This window comes from Etheostoma cragini, chromosome 8, assembly GCF_013103735.1.
Source record: "Etheostoma cragini isolate CJK2018 chromosome 8, CSU_Ecrag_1.0, whole genome shotgun sequence".
NCBI lineage: Eukaryota > Metazoa > Chordata > Actinopteri > Perciformes > Percidae > Etheostoma > Etheostoma cragini.
In genome coordinates, this window is record NC_048414.1 from 17,116,875 (window position 1) to 17,138,992 (window position 22,118).

Below are 22,118 nucleotides of genomic sequence, written 5' to 3' on the forward strand. Positions count from 1 at the left end.
AGTCTGTCCGGCTGAAGTTTGATATCAATCTTGTATGGTGACGTAACCCAGTGGTGTCTCATTTCATAGGGGTATGTTTTCACCAATAGCCCCTATATACTAGGTTTTGACAGCCAAGGGCTGGGGCTAAGACAATGGGGAAGGGATAAGCCTAACACAACACTTACAGCGATACAGTATCTAACTATTGGGAAATGTTTGATTTTATTTGTGAAAATGTGTCCATATAAATGGAAGAGCGTGTTACGATTCAACTACAATCATATGCATCTCTACATCCACCTGACCATGCTTCTCTTTCTTGTGTCTGGAGATTGAATGTCTCAACCAAAAGTTGAGGTTTCTTCACAAGAGAATGCAGGTGGGTGATTGTGATCAAACATGATAATACATTAGAATCTGCAGGAATATTGAAATTATGTTGAGCGATGTGAGGGTGTGCCTCATTCAGTTCGAGATTATGCAATGCTTCTATTGGACTGCCTCCAGATTGTTAAGATTGGTTCGAAGGACACACCAAATTGTTGGAATGTAAGACATAGGAAGGCCAATTGTTTCATGCCCTATTGTCCTGTGACAAGCTCCAGGAATTTTGGACACATGGGACCCAGGTTCAATTCAGCCCATGATTATTTGTTCTGGACTATTGGTCAATCCTATGCAGAATATATATATAATAGAAGTACATAAAAAGCTAGGTCCAGGCTTGTTTAATGATTGCCAAATCTGTAGAAAAGTCAGCACACCATTCCCAATCAATACACACATTTTCATGTATTTTGTGTGCATGTGTAGGTAACACTCCGTGAACAAAAATTATGATGGAAAATAATAAATAAGTATGGGGGTTAGTGGTCATTCTGCCAATAGCTGCTATTGAAGCATATTGGCACACTGAATCAAACATTCTAAATTAGGTTAAGGATACTTATATCTCCTAAAAAAATAATCTGAAATCATGTGCACTACACACTTTACTTATTTAAATAAACAACATTATTATTTCTGTAGCCTCAAAGCAAACAGGCAAGACGACAAAGCATTTAACAATATACTGGTCAAGCATTTAATCACATCCAATTAACAAATAATCAATAAAGTAACACAATATATGAATAAAGCAGTAAACTCACTTTGTTTTACACACCATGGGTTTTTGTCTCTGAATCGTGGTCACAGAGGTCCCTGAGCTGCTTCATGTTGCTGCCAGGCCTACGGATGGGACTTATAGAGTTGGCCATGATAAGGAGTGATGAATGAAAATGAATGGATCCATGCCATGAAACCCTAGATTATAATACTTCACCTGTATCCAACTAATATAAATCTGAAACCCCAAGAATATAGATTTAGCTATACTGCAGTCAAAAAGGACTATAGCTCTCATCTGGAAGAAAATGGAGGCACCTACAATTGGTGCTTGGATCAAGGATATGGCGCAGAGAGATCAACATAAATATTTAAAAAAAGAATTGGGGATAAACAAGAAAATATGGAAGCAATTTAACCAATTTGTCTGAAAAAATTAGACATAGGGGACCTTTTAGAGTTTATAGAGAGAAAATGTGAAAGGATACCTAAAATTCTAACAAGTGGTGAACCCCAGAAGGACAAACCCTACTAACACAGAACGTTTAGGTAACGTTAGTTTTTGGTTCTCTAAAGGACTGAGGCATGTCTTTGACGATGATAGCAAAGATGAAATTCTTTATTTATTTATTTATTTTTGTATTTATTATACTGTCATAGTTAGCTTTTTAGCTCTTAGTAGTTGTGCTAATGTAATGTAAAAAAGCAGAAAGAAAACCATATTTCTTTATGACACTTTAAAAATTGTTACATTTGATCAGAGGATATTTGAGATGCATGTAAATGCCGCCAGGCAACATCTATAGGGATTCAGCAGTTTTGATGATTTGTTGGAACCACCTATACCTAAAACAAATATGCCATATGTCATTTGTGTACATGTGAAGCTATAGCAAAGGCTTCCACAGCACATACCATTTTCCTTTTATTATTACTAGTCAGAAGGTGGTGACGTTCTCATTTCCTCTGTACAGGGCCGATCCTGTGAAGCATTAACTGTAAATAATGTGGATCCATGCAGGGCCCAATTAAAAAGATGCACAACAGGTTTGACTCAGTCAACCATCCGGATGCAGGGTTAAAAAATGAGGGTTCCATTTTTTTATTCACTGAGCCTAGTTGTTTCTTCACTGTTGTACAGGCAAATGTGTGAAATGATGAGTTTTTCTCTGACATTAAAGCCTTTTTGGGTTTGTGTTCTCAAAGAATTGACAAATCATGACATTTGCGAAATATGAGGTTTTTAATATTAACAACTGGAACAATTAAATCGGAGTAATTCAACCTGTATGGTTCACAAAAAAATATGAAAATACACTTTCCCCTCTTTTATTTTATTATTATTATTTTATTATTTATCATAGACTGTAAAGTATTGTAATATTGCTGGGAAGTTGTTGAGGGCCTTGCTGTAAATGTAACTTCAACTCAACAGATTCCGTATTTTGGATGTAACTATTTGATTCAACAAATTGAGAAGCCGGAAATAATCATGCAAACCTCTGCGTTTCATGGAAAATAAGATGAAAGGATTGATATCAACAGTATGAGGGGGAAGAAGAAAAAAATAGAGGCATGAAATGACTTGTGCTCTAGATACAATCTCAACAAATCGTTTCAAAGAGGTCATTGCCACTGTGGGTACCTTCAATGTTTCTATTATAAATAGAAGTTATAGAAGTTATAAACATGCCGTCTTATACAATTGCTTTTAAAAAAAATCTAACCTTGACCATGCTGATCCAGCCACCTATATGCCTTTCTCTAAGTTAACATTTTAGAAAAAAACTTTTTAAATCAGTTAAATTCCTTTTTAATAATAATAATAAAAATGTGGACACATTTCAATCAGGCTTATATTTTACACAGTATAGAGACAGCTCTCCTTCAAGTGACTAATGACCTTTTGAATGCCGATGCTGGGCTCTGTTCTAGGTTAGTTCTTCTTGATGTCAGTGCGGCCTTTGATACAACTGATCATTACATTTGAAGCTGTCTAAGGGGTTGGGTTGGTCGTCTGACAACCTTCTCAGTACTGCAAAGCGTCTCCTCATTCTCCTTGACTCATATCACTTGGGAATGTGGAGTGCCACAAGGTTCTATTCTGGATCCATTCCTCTTCTCACTTTACATCTTTGGGTCACACAACACAAAAAAAATGTGTCCTATTACTTTTCTTATGACCCAAATAGCCTAATTTTCCTGCATAATTGGTGAAACCAAATCAAAAAATGAATGCATCAAAATTTCTCACAGCTCCAAATACAAATACCAAAACAGAAGTTTTATTGATCGGTCCACACAGTATGACTTAAATGCTCAAACCCCAGCTGAGTTAGCTCTCTATACAAAACACTCTTCCAGAAACTTAGGAGAACGTTACTTTTAAAAAGCGGCTCAAGACAGTCATTGAAGCTTGTTTTCTCCAATTAAGAACTAACTCCAAAATCAAATCTTAATGTCCTTCATGGCATGGTGAAGGTCCGTTTCTCTAGACTTGATAACGGCAACTCCTTGTATTCCTGCCTAAACTGATTCAGAAATCTGCTGCCATGCTTCCGTGTAAATAGTGTCTATGTTTAGCTTATTGGCTGTTATAAGTTTTCTCAGCAGTTCCTGCCTGACTGGCCAAAACTGCGTCACTTTCTCAGTCTTACAGTGTTTATCAATTGCTAAACGACAGTGGGCACAACTGGAGCCACACATTTAAAACTCTAACTACAGTCTGCACAGCAGTAGTTCATGTAGAGCAAACTCTGGTTCCTTTTTCATTGCTTGAACACAGTTTTCAAATCTCTACACACTTATCCCATGACTTTAACCACAACCTGCACAACACTGCACATTTCAAACACTGCTAATTGCAATTTTAGCTGAAAGCCTAATATATATATATATATATGAGCTACATACTGATTTTTATTAATTAATATAGAAAAAATGAAAATATGTATTATTTAAGCAAATTTCCATTCCTTCTTGGATACATACAAAACAATATGGTATGTTATTAAAGTAAAATAAAAATCTGTGAAAGAATTTCACATTTAAAAAAAAACCAATTGAGTAGTGTGAAGTAATTTCAGTTGTTTACATTGTTTTACAGTTGCTAGGACACATTTCTTAACACTCAGGTCACTTTTTCAAAACTCTTCACGCAGTGAGCACAACAGAAGTGTATGTGGGCTGAACTCTGGAACATTTCTCATTGCATTGTCACAGAATGCATTCAATGACTACATCTTTCAAATGACATTCATTCTTTTTTCATTTCAACACAACAACCGCCAAAACTCTATGTACCTACAGGCTGTGTGCACATGCTAACATATTGTTCTCAAACTGTTAAACTTAAGTTCAAAACAATAAAATATTTTTTTTTAAACTGAATAAAACAGCAATTTGCTACATTTCTATAGTAATCCTAATATATTTCAAGTCAAAAAATGAAATGCTACAGCTGATTTTCATATGGCTGAACACCTCAGGTGTTACTATTTCAGTTTCAATACAAAAGGAGACAACCTCAGAATAAATTTGTATTGTGACGTAAACATGGACCCAGCCAGAGATGGAGAAGTGGCTGAAAGAGGAAGGAGAGTGGCTGGGAGGGGGGCGAGGAATTCATATGCATGGTGGAAGAAGAAGAGGAAGATCAAGAGCTGTAGTCTTAGATGAGATTAGAGCTACTGTAATTGATCATGTAACCAATCATGGTCTTTCAATGAGAGAGGCTGGTCAGAGAGTGCAGCCAAACCTGCAACGCTCAACAGTGGCATCTGTTGTTAGAGTTTTCCGGCTAACCAACATGCAAATTATATTCAGCATGGCCTCTGACTGAGCTGCACATTACAGAAGTAAATTGAGCAAACCCACTTGTGTGTTATTGCTTTTCTGCTTAGGAGTCAACAGCTACCTCACACATTTGAGGGCCATATGGTGTTCACTGATGTGCAGGAAACTGCCATTGTTGACCTGGTCATCAGAAACATGGCATAAAACTCATTGACGTCCGCCAGGTCTTGGTAGACATTACTTTTGAAAATATTCAGTGTAAGCATAACAATTGTTTCTAGAGTCCTGAAAAAACATCAGGTCAGGATGCAGCAGTTGTATACTGTGCCTTTTGAGAAGAAATCTGATTGTGTCAGGCAACTCAGGAACCAATATCTCCAGGTAAGATCACAGTACTGTAAAATACAGAACTGTTTTAAAACAAAACCAAACACACAAAGACACACATTTTAGGTAATTTATACTACTGCAGTAGCCTAACTCTTATGTTGCCTTGTGGATTTATTTTAGAGAGTTATGGACATTGAAGGCAGGCTAACACCCCACATTTTCATCTTTGTGGCTGTGGCAGGTTTCAACTTGGCCAAAACACAGCAACGAGGAAGGAATGTGATTGGAAAGAGAGCCACAGTAAAAGGGGGGCATACATCACAAAGTGCATTGCAATATCCACTTATAATACTGCTGTTACAAAAACCATTAATGGAGGTGCAAACACAGGTACAAACATGCATATACTGTTCAGTCCTATAGATCGTCTTAGCGTTTATTGCTGCAACATTTGTGCAAAAAGATTGGAGCACTACAAGCAATGCTTATCATTGACTGGACTATGCATTCAAATATCCTGGACATGGCACTGATTTTATAATTGTATTTGTCAAGGCAGTAAAAGAAAAATGTCTAACTAAATCTTATCTCACCTGTAAAAAAAAAAAAGAAGAGAAAAAATCAAGATGTTAGCAGTTAAACACTTAGCTCAAAGCACTGGTTGTGGCAACGTGGAACTTCATTGAAATGAGTGAGCAGTATGCTCATTGATCAACTGCTCGGCTTAGCACTGCTACCTTGGTGATGCAATTCTGGCAGATGATGTGCTCCTAGGGGATGATGTGGAACATTAATCCCCCTTGATCTGAGCACCGCTCTCAGGCTTCTTAAAGCAGCTATCTTGTATTTTCTTAAGAATAAAAAAGAAAAAGTCATGGTAAGTTTATAATGTAAACACCCCTGGTTAATAGGCCTTTTTTTTCATTTTCACTTATCAAAGAAGGAAAAGTGCAGGTTTTAGTACTAATGACTGAAACAGCTAAGTGGAAATCCGCAGTCTATTAGTATTAGCAGTACTGAGTTTATTATTAACACCTGTGCTTTTCCTACTGTAAAATTTCAAAACGTCTTACTTGACAAAACCATAGTGCACCAACCCACACAGGTGTTTTCAATTATTGTAGCTGAATAAACCTCTACTGAGGACTGTGTGCTTGATTGACAGCCGTTGTGTTGTATTACTTGTGGGATTTCTTTAGCAAAAAGTAGCACACACGCAATGGACTGAAAATTCTGACAAATAAAAAATTGGAGATTTAAAAAAAAATTATCAAATTGAAACTGATCTTGGACACTGAAACAACTACCTTTAATTTATTTTTATTTTGTTCAAACCAGGGAGACGCACTATTGTCAGCATCAACAGTGATTTACAGTTTACACAACTCTTTTGTTGAATGATGACACTCTTGTGATGGTTTCCCCTATAAAATAAAAGAACAACCTAAAGGCAACATTACTCTTATATTGATGTATCACACTCTTGTGACGGTTTCACCTGTGCAACAGGAGAACAACCTAAAGGTAACATGACTCTTATATCGATGTATCACACTCTTGTGACAGTTTTACCTGTGCAACAGGAGAACAACTTCAAAGCAACACATTCTGCTTACCCTAATGCTGTTCAGGGGGATGTCCTTAAATTATCACTGATTTAGGCTGCATTTGAGTAGTGTTATAACCCTCATGTTGTCCTTGGGTCAAACTGACTCGTTTTCAATTTTAAAAAATTGTCACAAAAGATGGGCCGTAGAAATAAGGGCTGACAATGTCAACATTAAAAATATCATAAAAACTCACCCACAACATTGAAAAAGTGACAAATGTGGGAAAAAGCAATAATAATGTTGTTGTTTTTTTCATGGTTGACGGGAACTTCCCCTAACACCCTGCTATCAGGGGAATCATATATGAAACATTATTATTTTGTAGGCTATAAGTCTCATGTTGGGCTGTAAGAAGATGCATCTTGTGTTGTTGAGCACTGATCATGATGAGCCATTACAAAATGCAGCAATGCAAAAAAAAATTACAAGGAACTAAATACAATATAAAAACCAGAAACACACACATAGTATATATACTGTGTGTGTGTGTGTGTACATATATATGTATACATATGTGTGTGTGTGTGTGTGTGTGTATATATGTACACACACATATATGTATGTTGTGGTTCATGGTTTTACTTTGTTTTCTTTTCCTCCTTCTGTGGTTTTGGTCTTGTCTCTGGTTTTACTTTTTGTCTGTCTGATTGTCCTGCCTCGCCCTAATGTGAGTCACCTGATGTACGACCGGTTCCTCGTTACCTCTTGTATTTAATATCCGTGTTCCCTTAGTCTCTTGTCGGATCATTTTGTTCTGTTGACGTGTTCCTGACCTTCCCGGTGTGTCTTTCCCGGTCATGTATCTCCCGCATCCTTTTGGTTTTTGCTTTTCCCTTTTGGTCTTTTTGACTTTGTTTCATTACGCTCTTGTTTTTGCCACCTCATCCCTGTTTTTTTTGGAACTCAGCCTTTTTGTTAAATAAATCCTTGTTTCTCTGCTCCCACTTAATCTCTGCTTTTGGGTCCTCATTCCTGCCTGAGTGTTACATAGACAATTATAATGTAATATTTTGAGTACAAGAATCCCACGGGTTAAAATATCGGATTATCTTGACCATTGTAAAAAGACATTTGATGGCATTAAAACCAGAATAATCAATTTACTTGTACAAAGTTTGTTTTTCTGTTAGGTTTATGAGAATAACATACAAACACAAACCACATCTTATGTGTGTATTAAGTTCATTAATGCTGTGAAATTTTTGTAACCATTACTTGGTGTCTAGCTATCGAATAACTGCAGAAAAACATTACTCACACAGTCATAGTTCAGTTTCAATAAATGTATTGGTTTATTTGACAATTGTAACATCAGTGAAACTGTCAAAACACTATGCAATGACTACTCCAGCACAACCTGTTGGCGGTTATAATGGAGTTCCCACACAATAGAGCAAGTACGTGGGGATGTCTTGTCAGACAATTAGGTAGGTTTAAAAGGCACCTGCAGAACCTGGTTTTGATCACAATGGAGGACAAAATCTGCGTCACCATAAGGGATAGCCAGGGTGATGTGCTGCTTAGAGTGAGCAGAAAAATGGCTGAAAGACTAACTGGTGAATAAAACAGAAAAGTCAGTTTCCTTAATACCATTATACATGTGGGTGTCAAATATTGACCTGTGTGTTTTTGGACAGCAGATATGCCAGTGACATATTAGCAGATTAGAGCTACAGAAAACATTTAAGGTACATTCTCTTTTTACTATGCAAACATGAATATTACAATGCATGTAAACCATTCTTTTCAATGTTCTGGCTCTTTCTCTGCAGTAAACCCACAAGTAGCAAGGATTGTGACCCAACTTCCTGTCTTCCCCACTCCTCAACCTCTAGTCACCTAGGGCCCTACTTCTACGCCTACTCCCCAGCTTATAGACGTAGTCTGGACTCTTACCACCCAGTCACCATGAGCTGCCACTCAGAGGCACTTCAAATCCAAAAGCCTTAGGGTTAAACTGCAAGGTAACCGTCTCAAAGTTAAAGTCATTAAAGCGGTTATAATGACACACATTTGCTACAACCCTCCTTAGAGCCTTTTAAAACATTGCTACATTGTATTACTACTTTGAACTTGACATTTGACCCGAGGTGCACCACATCTCCCTGTGGCATACTGCACACTAGCTCCGACTCCTGGTTGGCTAGATTCCACAGGCAGGCAAGAACAGCGTGGGTTACAGGCAACAAATGATAACCATGTATTAATACTTTACATTAACTAATCAAACCCTCTCTTAAACAATGTAACAATAAACGTATATAATATATTCATCTATTATTCAATCATTTGTTTTTTAACTGATGGTTACCTGATCATTTAGGAGCATCATCAAAACTGATTAGTGCTTTTACTGAATGCGATCAGAAAAAGTAAACCCCTAACGTTACGTTAAATGAACTGTGGCCATGTGTGCACTGTTCTTTGAAATATTTAGCATTAAATCACTTTCTCTGTTGAAATCGATCTTTGTGGATAAGAAGGGACATCTTTTCACACTGGATTTCCTCAGCCATCAAAAAACGTATATGTGATTTCCCCAACCATTTCTGCAAACTACAGGTAGCCTACAGATGATCAAATGGGATGTCAATATATATTTGAAGGCTGACGGAAAACATGTCCGACAAATGTAAAACAGGCAAAGCACAGGTGTAACAAATAACATTAACAACGCCAGCATGAACAGCCAAACCCCTTAAGATGGAACACCGGAATGCAGCCATTAATTATGTCATAGATCACATCTGCTTTGACAAGCCAAATTGAGTTGATTGTCTTGCTTCATATACACAACTTATAAAATAAATCACAAAGACATATTTAGATAAAATGCCTGTGGCATTTTATTTGAAACCTCTTTTAATAAAGCATATCCATTAAATATGTATTCTAAAATATTTAAGAAGGTATTGTGCGCATCCAACAGATTCAGGAAAAGAGATTCATCTCAGCTCCCAAAGTATAATCCAGTGTCAAGATATTCATGATTCTAATTGATGTCGTAAAAAAAAACACTTTTCAGAACTTGTGAAGCTTCTGACGTTGTTCATTTGAACTCCAGTACAGGATTCAAAAAGGCTTTAATATCCATACATTATACATCCATCAAATGACGAGTAAGCTGCTCTTCCAATGTTTGAAACTCTGCATCAGGCAGAAGATACCTCTGGATGACATCTATTACATCTTTCTCAGTTGTGAGCTCATAGTCCTCCTTGTTCTTAAACGGTAAATGTCCAGCCAGCTCACAGAGTGCAACATTGAAGGCAGATTCCTCCTTGGCACCAAAGCATGATGTTCTGGGCCATACTGCAATGCGAACACCTTTTCTTGAACAGTGATCCTTTTGGTTCTGTGTGCGATCACAGGGTGGACATCCTCTAGTCAAGAACAGGTTGTGAGCAATATTACCGTCCACAAGGAAATCTGTGACTTGACAGATGGCTCTGGCAACTTTCCCCACCCGCTCTGATTCTGTGTAAAACAAAAAGCCTGCAGGAAAGTCCAATAAGCGATAAAACCCTTTTTCAGGGACCAGAGGCTTCACTGGCATAGATTCTATCTTGAGCTCATGATCCAGGTAATACCCGTGTAGGTGTAAATGATTGACGGACGCAAATGCTCCAAGACTGTTGAACCCCACACGGAAGCCAGGATCGGTGCTCAGGAGCACAGATTCAATACCAACCTGAATGGTGAAGCTTGTCAGGATCTGTGGGAAACAGCGTGAAGGATCTGGAACAAAGAGACAATGTCCGAACTCCAAAGGGCTGACATTGACCAGCACAACCATCCCGCAGGGTTCATGCAACTGTCCCTCTTCTTTTTCTCCCTCTCCGTCCTTTATCATCTCAAAAATGATTTCTTCTGGATTGATTTTGTTAAAATTAAACTGCTTGGCATTAAACTCCTGCTGAATGCTAAGTATCTCCTGAGGCTTTCTTCTCTCTATTCCTCTTTGAATATTCAGCTGGGCCACATAGCCATGCGGGCCCGACAGTATACGCGTTTGTAAATCACCCAGATGGTAGCGGAAGAGTCCCCTGTTCATTCTGTCTGTCCAGCCGGCACGGACGATCGTGTCAAACTTTGCTGGCAGTGATGCAATCCCAAGTCTGTTTCCACTGCTCCGTTGCACATCTCTGACAAAGTCCTGGGTGCTATACACAAACTGGAGCGGCATGGCTGGATCTGCAGCCGAATAGTGAGGCAGAAAGGCATGAGATTCGACAATAGGTTCAACAATCGGGTTCTCTATAGTAGGTCTTATAGGCGTCATTCTGCTGAATCATCAGACTGACAGTCGGGTCACGCGAGTAGTCTGTGGATATGGCTGCAAATAACGACTATTGACGTAATGCTCAGTCCACCCATGGTTTCATTAATACATATATTAATTATATAGTCAACAAAATTTCCCAAAGCTCAGGCTGATTTCAAAATGCTTGTTTTATCCCACCAATAGCCCAAATCCCAATAACAGTGATGTTATCTATCATAGAAAACATTCACAATAATAATTAAAAAAAACATTAACTCTACTATTAAGCATCTAAATTGTTTCAGTAATTATTTACCTGAAATTTATTAAGCTGTAGTGTACAGAAAGGGGGAACTCTGAAATCAGGACTGTGTAGTGAATGTGACATAGACAATTCACCTTTGTTGTTATGTTTAGTTTACATACTGCTGATTATAAACACAGCACTTTGTTCTTAGCGTTGTTCTTCATGCAGTGATAAATGTAATGAACTGTCTTTAGTCACTTCATATAAGTATGACTGTTCGGGGATCACGGTCCCTTTAAATGTTCTGAATGTTTTTTGATTTTACGTTTTACTGCAATTTCCACAACTGTAACATTAGTTGAGAGCAGAAACCCTAAACAAATCACCTGCATAATGAACAGTGATATAAGAAGTATTTCCTTTAGCAATACTCCAATACTCCTTTACAAGTAAAAGTCCTGTGAATTCGTACAAGTGTAAAGGATTATCAGCAAATTGTACTTAAGTATCAAAAGTGCTCCTAATGCTTACCACAGTGGGTGTTTAATATTTATATATTGTATTAATATTGTATTTTCAAATCTATACCTAATGGCATATTAGAACTACTGAAAAGTTATTAAAAAAACTAAATGAAGTTCGGTGGTAATAATTTTACTCTTCAAATAAACGGTATGGATATTATGAGTAGCAATTGTACTAATAAGCCGAAGAAAAGGCTTTCTAAATTTAAAGAAAATTACACCTCGTAGGAAATCTTTCTGGAAAATAACTGGCATAAGAAGTGGCTTGTTCCTTTTAGATATTTTATCTCAAACGAAGTGAGGGGATTACATTTGAAAATATTGCATAATACATATTGTACAAACCTGTTTATCTCAAAATTCATGCCAGTTAACAATTATTGTAGTTTTTGTAAGACAGAACAAGAATCGTTAACTCATCTCTTTTTATGATTAGTTCATTTTGTATTACATTCTGGAAAACTTTTGAAATTGATATGGTATCTAAACCAACACATACAATCACACATGAAGGGAAACAAATGACATATTTTGAATGTAAAGATAGAAATGTACTGTATGTACTGTTGTTAAGCGTTTTTATTAGGTAAGTTCTATATTCATGAAACAAAATTGTCCAATACAAGACCATGTTTTAAACTATTCCAAATTGAAATTGACATTTTTAGTCTCTTAAATATTAGTAACAAAAAGAAAGCTAAAATTATATATCTGATATATACGCCAAACCATTTAATTAAGAATATCTAGGTAGGCATGAGATCAATCCCGGAAGTAGAACTTCGGATAGACTCTTTTAATGCAAAGTAAAACTATAGCTGTAAAACAAAATGTACTGGAATATACTATTGTCTCACTGCAATGTAGAGGAGTACAAGTAAGTTGAGCCTATAAAGTGGCATACAATGAAAATACTTAACGTTACTTCAAATCACTACAGTATCTTACTTTGTAGATGTTGCTATCTAACGTTACTCAACGTTCACCACTGATACTGACAAATATTTGTGACACAAAACTAATGGCGTCAGTTAACTGTAACGTTACATAGTACAAAACAAGCAAGTGTCCAAGCTGCTTGTTTCATTGTGTTTGCCCATAACACAAGAAGGAGTTCTGAGTGTAACGTTACTCACCTTGTTTTCATTTACAGCATCTCACCGTGTCAAAGTTACCGTCTTGAAACAAAGATGCCAACACAGATTTAACGCCTTTTGATAAGAACAATTAAATTATTAACATTAGCGTCATTTGTTTTTTTTAATCTGTTTTCCCTACGGGTGTATTAGCACCAGCAGAGATAAAGGAACTTTGGACGTGAACAATTAGCACAGGTTTGCTAGCTAGTTTCCTTAGTTACACGTGTTCTTCTTTGTTGGTGTTTACTGGTGTCTTCTTCTTCTTCTGTACATTTTAACGTCGGTTTGCATACATTGCGTTGCACTACCGCCAACTACAGGTGTCACATTTTACCTACAGTTGCCAGCTAGTTATTCAGATTCTGTCCAACTCAGCTACTGTTAAAAAACTAATCAGATATATCCTGCCTTGTTCACCTCCTCCACATTCCAGTATGTTTCCAAATCCACTTCACCTCAATCCTGCTTTTCTCATTTCCTCCATCATATTCCCTACATTTAGTTGCTCAGTTTCTGGTTCTTGACATCTATTACACAACCCTGTTGGATGTTTCCTCATGATGAAAAACTTAGTATTTAGATAAGTAGGCAAACAAGACCCCAAGGTATTTAAACTCCCCATTTGAACTTGGGGTAAGGACTCTTCCCTACCTGAAGTAGGTACTCTTTCCTACTGAGAACGATGGCCTCAAACTGATCCTCATCCCAGCCGCTTCACACTTGGCTGCGAACCGATCCAGTGAGTGCTAAAGTTCGCAGGCCGATGATGCCATCAGGACCACATCATCTGCAAAAAACAGCGATGACATCCCCATCTCACCGAACTGCAACCCCTTCCCATCCCGACTACGCCTCGATATCCTGTCCATAAATACTACAAACAGGATTGGGGACAAAGCGCAGCCCTGGCGGAGGCCAACCCTCACCTGGAACGAGTCCGACTTACTGCCGTGAACCCGGACACAGCTCTCGCTTTGGTCATACAGAGATTGGTTGGCCCTGAGAAGGGACCCCCTCACCTCACTTTGGTTAACAGCGCACTGCGCACGTGTCCTGATTTAGCAAAACTTTGGCTAAACACTAACAGTTTGTAAGCTAGTTGCTACTTCACGAAATCTGACCAGCAAAAGTCCTTTTGTTCGGGCAAAGGAACTTGCAAGATGCAAGAGCAGTGTTCCACTCCTTTGTTTATGATGACATAGTCTCATTAAGTAAATTTAAATGATGGTACTACTTGGTCAGAGTCTCGGAGCTCAGAATAAGACATCTGCACAGGGTGGTCCAACCCCAGAACCAACTAAGCCGTAGGCAAAAAAATGCTGGGTGACAGTGGGGATATAATCAGTGGCGTAACCAGAGATTTCTTATTGCTGGTGCTTTGGAGTTGCTCCACGTTTCAGTAAGGCTGCTTTGAAATTTAGAGTTTGCCTTGACAGTAGCCTACACACACACGCGCAGATACGCTCCCACCTCCACAGCGGTTTACTAAACAAGTAAACGAGAGGGAGAGAGAGCTATTGATGTGTTTTATGCACTTAAGTGGCCGATACAACAGCAGCATGAAACCCACCGAACACATTTCAAATACCAGCCAACATCATTGCTGCAGCTTTCATACAGTAGGCCCTAACTGATTGATTTGCAAGTTAAAAGCTGCACGTCTTTCTGGTCTGCCTGTTAGGCTACGTCAGATATTTTTCTTGAATTTAGTTTTTGCTTTCCTTCGTGTCACGGGGCCTTGGTCAATTTAACTCATTTGAGTGCAGGATGGGTCTCGGGACCCCGAAGGGCACTTACGCCAGTTCACCTGACAGGACATCACATAGTAGGTATCACCGGGGGCCCTGAAGCTCAACGCCAGGCCAATACAAAAATTCAACTTGAATGAACGGGTCTCGTTGACCCGAAGGACAACACAAGGGTTATATAAATGTTTTTTATAACCCTTGTGAGGTCAAAGCCAGCATTTGCCTTCACGTTCTTGATGCATCCATACTCAAGTGCTAAAAGTTGCGTGTTCGAGCCCAAATCAAGTAACAACTAACACAAAACTGCCTTGCTAGCTCGTGTTGCAACTAAGACATCTGCTGAAAAAATATTGTATTCATTAGCATAATTGGCGTACTGTTTTGAAACAATACCAGCCGGGATGGCATGACATGGGAGGGTCTCCCGGCTGGGCAAATCCGAGCAATTAGGAGCCCTCCAGAAAGCTCAGGTACCTTCCTCACTTCCTAGTATAGACATCCAATCAGGCAAACTGTTTATATGACATTTTTTCAAATGCTGCCACCGTAACCCTCTCACAAGCCCATTCCTGGATTGACAACATCCCTTCATTCCTCCATTCTCTTAAAATAATCTGTCTGGCAATCATTAAACTAGCCTGGACCCAGCTTTTTATGTACTTATCTATTCTGCATAGGATTGACCAATCGTCCAGAACAAATAATCATGGGCTGAATGGAACCTGGGTTCCATGTGTCCAAAATTCCTGGAACTTATCACAGGACCATAGGACATGAAATAATTGGCCTTCCTATGTCTTACATTCCAAAAATGTGGTGTGTCCTTCAAACCAAGTCTTAACAATCTGGAGGCGGTCCAATAGAACCGTTGCATAATATGAACTGAATGAGGCACACCCTCACATCGCTCAACATAATTTCAATATTCCTGCCGATTCTAATGTTTTATTATGTTTGACCACAATGACCCACCTACATTCTTCACAACTTTTGGTTGAGACATTCAATCTCCTGAGACAAGACAGAGAAGCATGGTCAGGTGGATGTAGAGATGCATATGATTGTAGTTGAATCATAACACGCTCTTCCATTTATATGGACTCATAAGCATCGCTGTAAGTGTTACCCCTAGCCCTTGGCTGTCGAAACAATTAAAAACAATTTCATTCATCCTTTTCATCAACTGTGATGGATTAAAAGAATGAATGAAATGGTTTTTAATTGTTTTTTGTTTTCTGAAGGATGGCGTTTATCTTATTTTAGTACAGAAAATGGCAAATCTGCAATTTGCACAGCCCCGTGAGTAGCCCATATATGTTGACTGTACATTTGTCTTTTATTGTTTTTAACCCTGTGCGTGTCGTTGCGTCTGTAACTCTTGCAACAAAGCAGGTCACTCAGTGTCCAAAACAAATTTCTCCTTAGGGAGACAAATAAAGGTACTTTGACTTTGACTTTGAAACCCAGTGATAAGGGCTAGGGGTGAAGACATACCCCTATGAAATGAGACACCACTCAGTTACGTCACCATACAGGACAGACTCACACAGATTCCAGCCTTTGTTAGTTAGATTAATGGCACTTGGGATGAAGGACTTCTTAAAGCACCTATATTGAAAATGAAGTGTGATTTCCATCTTTTTTGGGGGGAATTTTAAAGATAAATAAATACTGTGGGTTTTAAAATGCTCCATCTACAGAGAAGCCTAACGCACACAGCCCGGGTTCAGGTTCTTTATACGATCGAGCCGGCAGAGGTTTCATGTCTTTGTAATTTCACAACTACTATATAAAAGTAGAAAGTGCCACTGATTCAACTGCAATGATGGTTCAGAGACTCGGGAGACTTTTTAGATTATATTAGATTAGATTAGATTATACTTTATTCATCCCACAGCGGGGAAATGTCCTTGTTAAAGCAGCATTTTCTTCAATAACCGCAAAACAAACAAAAAAGTAAATACACAAGAAAAACCGGCAAACAATAGAAAAATGAGTAGAAGGTAGACTGAAAGTAAAATGGTGTCAAATAAAAGTATTGCAAAGTGCGGTTGGCATAATACAAGAAACAATATTGTGGTGTAAGTGACGTTAAAATTAAATTGAATGTGTAATTAGAGTACTAAAGCAAAAGTGTAAAGGTAAAATGTTCACGTTGCTTGACTTGTTAAACTTCTCTTAATGTGAGGTAAAATGTTCAAGTTAAATATATCACCCAATCTTAATGGGTTATTTTGTTCTCCCCATATCTAATTAAAAGGGCAATGTGTTCACTCCAATAGTTGAAATTGAAAGAATTTAGGAGTTTATTGAGGTACTTTTACCTCAGGCACAATAAGCTAATCTTTAATATTTCCAATCTTAGAGTATCTTTTCCTTAACTAGTTCCTTTAATCCTAAAAGATTTTAGATTTAGTTCTTTAAAAGTAATATTTTTTAATGTCAGGGGTATACGTGACAGCACCAAAAGGAAATCAATTCTTTTGTTCAGTAGACGAAAAAATGCTGTTTTATTTTTATTTTTTTTACAATAGACTCAGTTGGTGGACAGTGATGTGAAATTTTGGAAAGCTCAATGGGGCGATAAATTATATTTCATGCATCTCAGCCATCAGCAGGTGTCACCATTCTCCTTAACCATTCTAAAGGAGATATGGTTGAATCAGTGATCTCAAATGAGGATAGATAGATAATCTTGGTTTTCAAACTAGACAATTTCTTTATATTTGGCAATTTATGTAACTATAAGAATACAGCTCTTGCCAAAATAATCTTTTTACAACTTTGTATGAAAATTGAAGCCTCTAAAAACAGGGATAAGGATGCATACTTGGTTATTGGATGTGATTATAATGATGCTCCAGATTATCTTGTAGATTATTCCCACATTCTATGTTCAAAAGGACTGCATATATTTGTGAACAACTGGCAGTTATAGATTATAGTTATAGTTGATTTTTAAACCCTGACATTAACATCCCGGAGCAACGTCAGTCGATCCTTACAGTCTAGAATGTGTCTACGGCTTATATCTCCCTCTTGTCTGCAATTTGTGTCAGTCATCACATAGTTATGCCCCACTTTATCATGAATTAATTTCAACCCATCTAGTAGGAACAAAACAACAAAATGGTAATAAGCCTATACGTGGTTATTGGAAACTATATATAATAATAATTTATTAAAAGATGATGAGTGTTGTGATTTAGTCAAAAAACAGCCAATAGCATAATATAATAACGAAGGGAATCACATACAAAAAGGGAAACATTTCAAGTTTAAAATCAGAGAAATGGCAATTAAAAGAAGTAAAGTAATTAAAACAGTAAGGTAATTAGTGTAAATTATCCAGTAGATGGCGCCAATGTTCAATCAATGTTAGAGTAACAATGCCTTCCTCCCACAGTAGGCCTACAGGTCACATAAACTGATGAGGTACTAGAATTTAATTCATCGTATCATTTTTATACTCTCAGTACTTTTAGAGCAACTTGTGTAATGGATGAAGTGCCTGTGATAAAAAATACATTTAATAAACCCATAGGGTATAATATAGGCTTACTGTATATTGATTGACTTGAACTCACTCAATACCTTTGTCTGGCGACTCTTAGGTCTACTCGTTAACTATGATGTACAGTGGTGATGGTGTAGTCAATCCAAACGATAGTCACACGACTCTCGGTCAGTTACCCATGGCACTATCCACTTGCCATAATAAACGGCCTCAATACTAGCACGCCCATGGGCGCAGGGGAATTTTTCTATTTAAACAACTGTGTCGGTCTTAAACTAGCCAAGACCCTTGCGTCAGGCCCAGAGACACATATGGATTAATGTCAAATATAAAAAAATAAAATATTTTTTATTTCTTAGTTTTTTATCATTTGAAAAAGTAACAACACAACTGATTATTCCATCATCAAAAAAAGAGTAGTGCTGTTTTTTTGGAATTTTTATTTTAGGCTTTTATTTTTGATTGTACAGCTTAGACATGACTGGGGGTAGAAAGGGGGAGCAAAGGGGCAGAACCAAACCCGTGACCGCAGCATCGAACACTGAACCTACTTTGTATATGGGTGAGCTGCCCCGGCACAAGGCTTTTGCGTATTTTGTTGCAAAAAAGTATATTCCTAGAATGCACACAGGTGCTGTTTGCAAAATCTGTTTTGTACACGCATAACTCTTTTGATGTCCTTGGCTTGTATTAATGCATTTGTACATGAGTCCGTTAATCTTTTCATGGCTGTCTAAATATGGAAAAACCACACAGCACGCTGGTGTTTCACATTATATCGCTACAGGAGAGGGAGAAAATATCCCATATGTAGCACAGAAATCAAAATGTTTCTGTTTCTGAGTGGATTCAGCTGGGATACATGTTCACACATAGCCTACTGATACAGCTGTACCCCTGCTGTGTGTACCATTTAATTGTACCTCACTGCAGGAATAGAAAAGCTATGGTTTTCTACACCACCCATCTTTAATATTAAGATCTTGTACTCAATACTAGCTTATATGATCGCACAGCATCTCCATGCAATTGCTAGTAATCCAGGAGAACACGGAGGATAAAAAAACTGACTCTTCAGAAGAAGTATCTATCTTTAATTTAAGTTTAGGCTTGCGAAAGTCACCGTACAACCCAATTTTGCAAATTTTGCAATACTGAGAAATACAGAGAATTTTGTGGAGCTGATCTGGAGGCGCGCCAAGGAGAGCCGGGGCGAGGCCGCCGCAACGCACTTGGGTCAAGGTGCTCCATCTCTGCCGCAGCCATTTGAAGGGGAATCTTTACTTGACAAAATTACAGACATGACCGATTCGCACGGGATTAAGATCACAGACAACCTCTGTAATTATTACAAATGACTAGAGGTCACCAGGTAATACTAATCCCGTGCTTGAATGTAAAGGACATTCATTAGTATAAAAAAGTTAGGCACTACAGCTTTAATTAATCTATTTCCATCCATTCTTTGTTAAACATTTTCTCTATAAGTGCTCACTTTAACCCCTGTGGGCCTGTTTTGACCTGGTTTTGTCCTAACTGATGGAATCAAAGGTGGACAGCTCTAGGTGTGTGCGTTTGCACTTGACAGCACAATGTGTTTCCAAATGCGTCCTGAGTGGCCACTTGTGATCGTATCTCACTTCCCTGCTCTGTATGCAAATAAACACATACAGTTCATCATTTCCGTTAGCATATAGGCTGGTTGTGTGTGAGCGAGTTTTATAAATGACAGTTGTTACTCTCACTAGAAACGAATGAAAAATCGCTGCCTACTGTCTGTGTGGCGACAGAAGGATGTCTACTGACGGGCGGCAGGTCTTCAGCAGTAGAAATAGACATTTAAAAAGTCTTTCTGTGTTCAGCTCTAAGTACATTTAAAGCTTCTTACTGGATCTCTGCAGGCTGAAGTTTAGTTTCCATATTAATTCTACTTTAGGGATGTCACGGTATGAAAATGTAACCTCACGGTTATAGTGACCAAAATTAACACAGTTTTGGGTTTTATCACAGTACTTTTAAAGTGTGTTCAACATGGTATGAAAGCACTGATGGGCCTACACAAGCTGGAATATCTTCAAAAAGTGTAACAGTGTTTATTACATTACAAAAAATAAAGGCGATAGGCTTGTAAAAACTATTGAAAACTGGCTATTGAAACAGTGGCCCGCTGTAGGGTGTCCGGTAAGAACTTGAACCAGAGATGTCTGACCTTGACATCCAGGAAGATCTATTTACAACTCCAACATGAAAATTGCTTCACGGCACTGCACACATACACGCCACCATGTAGGAACGGACTAGCTATAACAACAAGCTAGTGATGGGGTTTTTCACACTAATTTCATGGCTGAGCCAGAAAGAAGGAGAAGAAAGCTAGGGAAGCAGTCAGAGGAACAGAGAAAGAGGAAACGGCAGATTGACTGGACAAGGTACACATTACCATAGGAAGTATCTATTCCGAAGCTGTGGAGGGATATCCATAGAGAAACCTGCGAGCAAAAAGCAAAGAAATTGCCAAAACCGCATAGTGCCTCTTTAAATAAAAAATTTAAAAATCAGACTTTTTTCTTTTTTTTATGATTATTTTTTGGGCACTTTTAAGCCTTTATTTAGATAGGACAGCTTAGACTTGGAAGTGGAAAGAGAAGGGGAATGACATGCAAAGGGCCGCAGATCGGAGTCAAACCTGCGGCTGCTGCGTCGAGGTGTAAACCTCTATATCTGGGCGCCCACTCTACCAGGTGAGCTAACCAGGGGCCCCATTATCAGAGACTTTTATTGTGCAAAAAAGTTTTACATCCGCTCCTTTAACCCCTCAAGCTGTCTAGTAATATATTACATATTGGTGAATTCTGGGATGTTTTGTGAAAGTAAAAATAATATTATTGTATAGTGGCGGCTGCCTTCTCTAATAAACAGCTCTGCGCAGAGCTCCGGCCAGCCGTGCATATGAGAGCAGGCAGCACAGGAACAAAAACAATGACACATTACCAAGAGTGTTTTAATATCATTTAAAACACTTTTAGTGGTTATTGTAGCAAGAGAAATACTTTGAATGAGTAGGTGGTTCCGCTCACAGTTGAGTAGTCTTTAATGTGGCTCCGGACACATTCCCAGTCTCACTGCTGTAAGAATGTGGACACTTGCGGGTCAGAAACACCTCTGAATGTGGTTTTAGTGATTGTGTCTCAATGCGTCCTCGGTGCATTCACACCTATACGTAGAGGTGTCCACTTGTGATCGGATCACTCAGATCGGATTTTAACACCAGATGAAAACAGCCCCTCATTTTGCACATCAACAACTTTTCAAAACTACCCTTCCCCATTAGTTAACTTGTTAGCTAGCAAGCTCCCTCAAATTTCTTGAATTTTACAAATTAATGGATTTATTCAGCAAATTTATGGATGCTGTCTCTTCATAAAGCTTTGTTTCTATCTACATATGACATGATAAATACAGCCTGAGCAGGTAACCCAGATACTTTCTTTTAATTCCTGTTACTTTTTATGGAAAGTTTCTACGTCAAACATTCCTGAAATTATCCAACCCTTAATCTTTCTCCATACAATGTCCCAGGTGCACAGGATTCCAGACATTAAATAGGTCTGATCACTTCTGCCAGAAACATGGCATGTTGGAATAAGAATATCGGCCCAGGGAAAGTGTTTCCACATTTCAGGCAGGCAGGGCCTCAGTAGGGAATCTGATACTTACAACAGTAGGACCAAACTAAATGTAGTCTTTTGTTAACAGTCGCTGTAACATTTGCACAGCTAAGAAATTTAAACATTGCATTTACTGGTAAAACCGAAATGGCTGGAATTAGGCTGCACCATCCCATCAGACCATCAA

General features: G+C 38.2%; 1 protein-coding gene and 1 long non-coding RNA gene across 3 annotated transcripts; one reads left to right on the forward strand and one right to left on the reverse strand.

The window, feature by feature from the left end:
* Positions 1-9,646: 9,646 nt before the first annotated feature.
* gdpgp1 (GDP-D-glucose phosphorylase 1) lies at positions 9,647-13,484 on the reverse strand. 2 transcript variants are annotated; one of them, XM_034878074.1, is made up of 2 exons: positions 12,998-13,484; positions 9,647-11,026 (listed from the first exon to the last, which is right to left on the reverse strand). In XM_034878074.1, the coding sequence occupies exon 2, from the start codon at positions 11,008-11,010 to the stop codon at positions 9,922-9,924; it is 1,089 nt and encodes a 362-aa protein (XP_034733965.1). In that variant the 5' UTR covers positions 11,011-11,026; positions 12,998-13,484; the 3' UTR covers positions 9,647-9,921. The 2 variants fall into 2 exon arrangements, with proteins under 2 accessions (XP_034733965.1, XP_034733966.1); XM_034878075.1 differs by having other exon boundaries at positions 9,647-11,018; positions 12,996-13,225.
* LOC117948467 lies at positions 11,382-22,085 on the forward strand. Its single transcript, XR_004657447.1, has 3 exons — positions 11,382-11,392; positions 16,255-16,264; positions 21,989-22,085. It is a non-coding gene; the product is annotated as an uncharacterized LOC117948467 (long non-coding RNA).
* Positions 22,086-22,118: the final 33 nt, after the last annotated feature.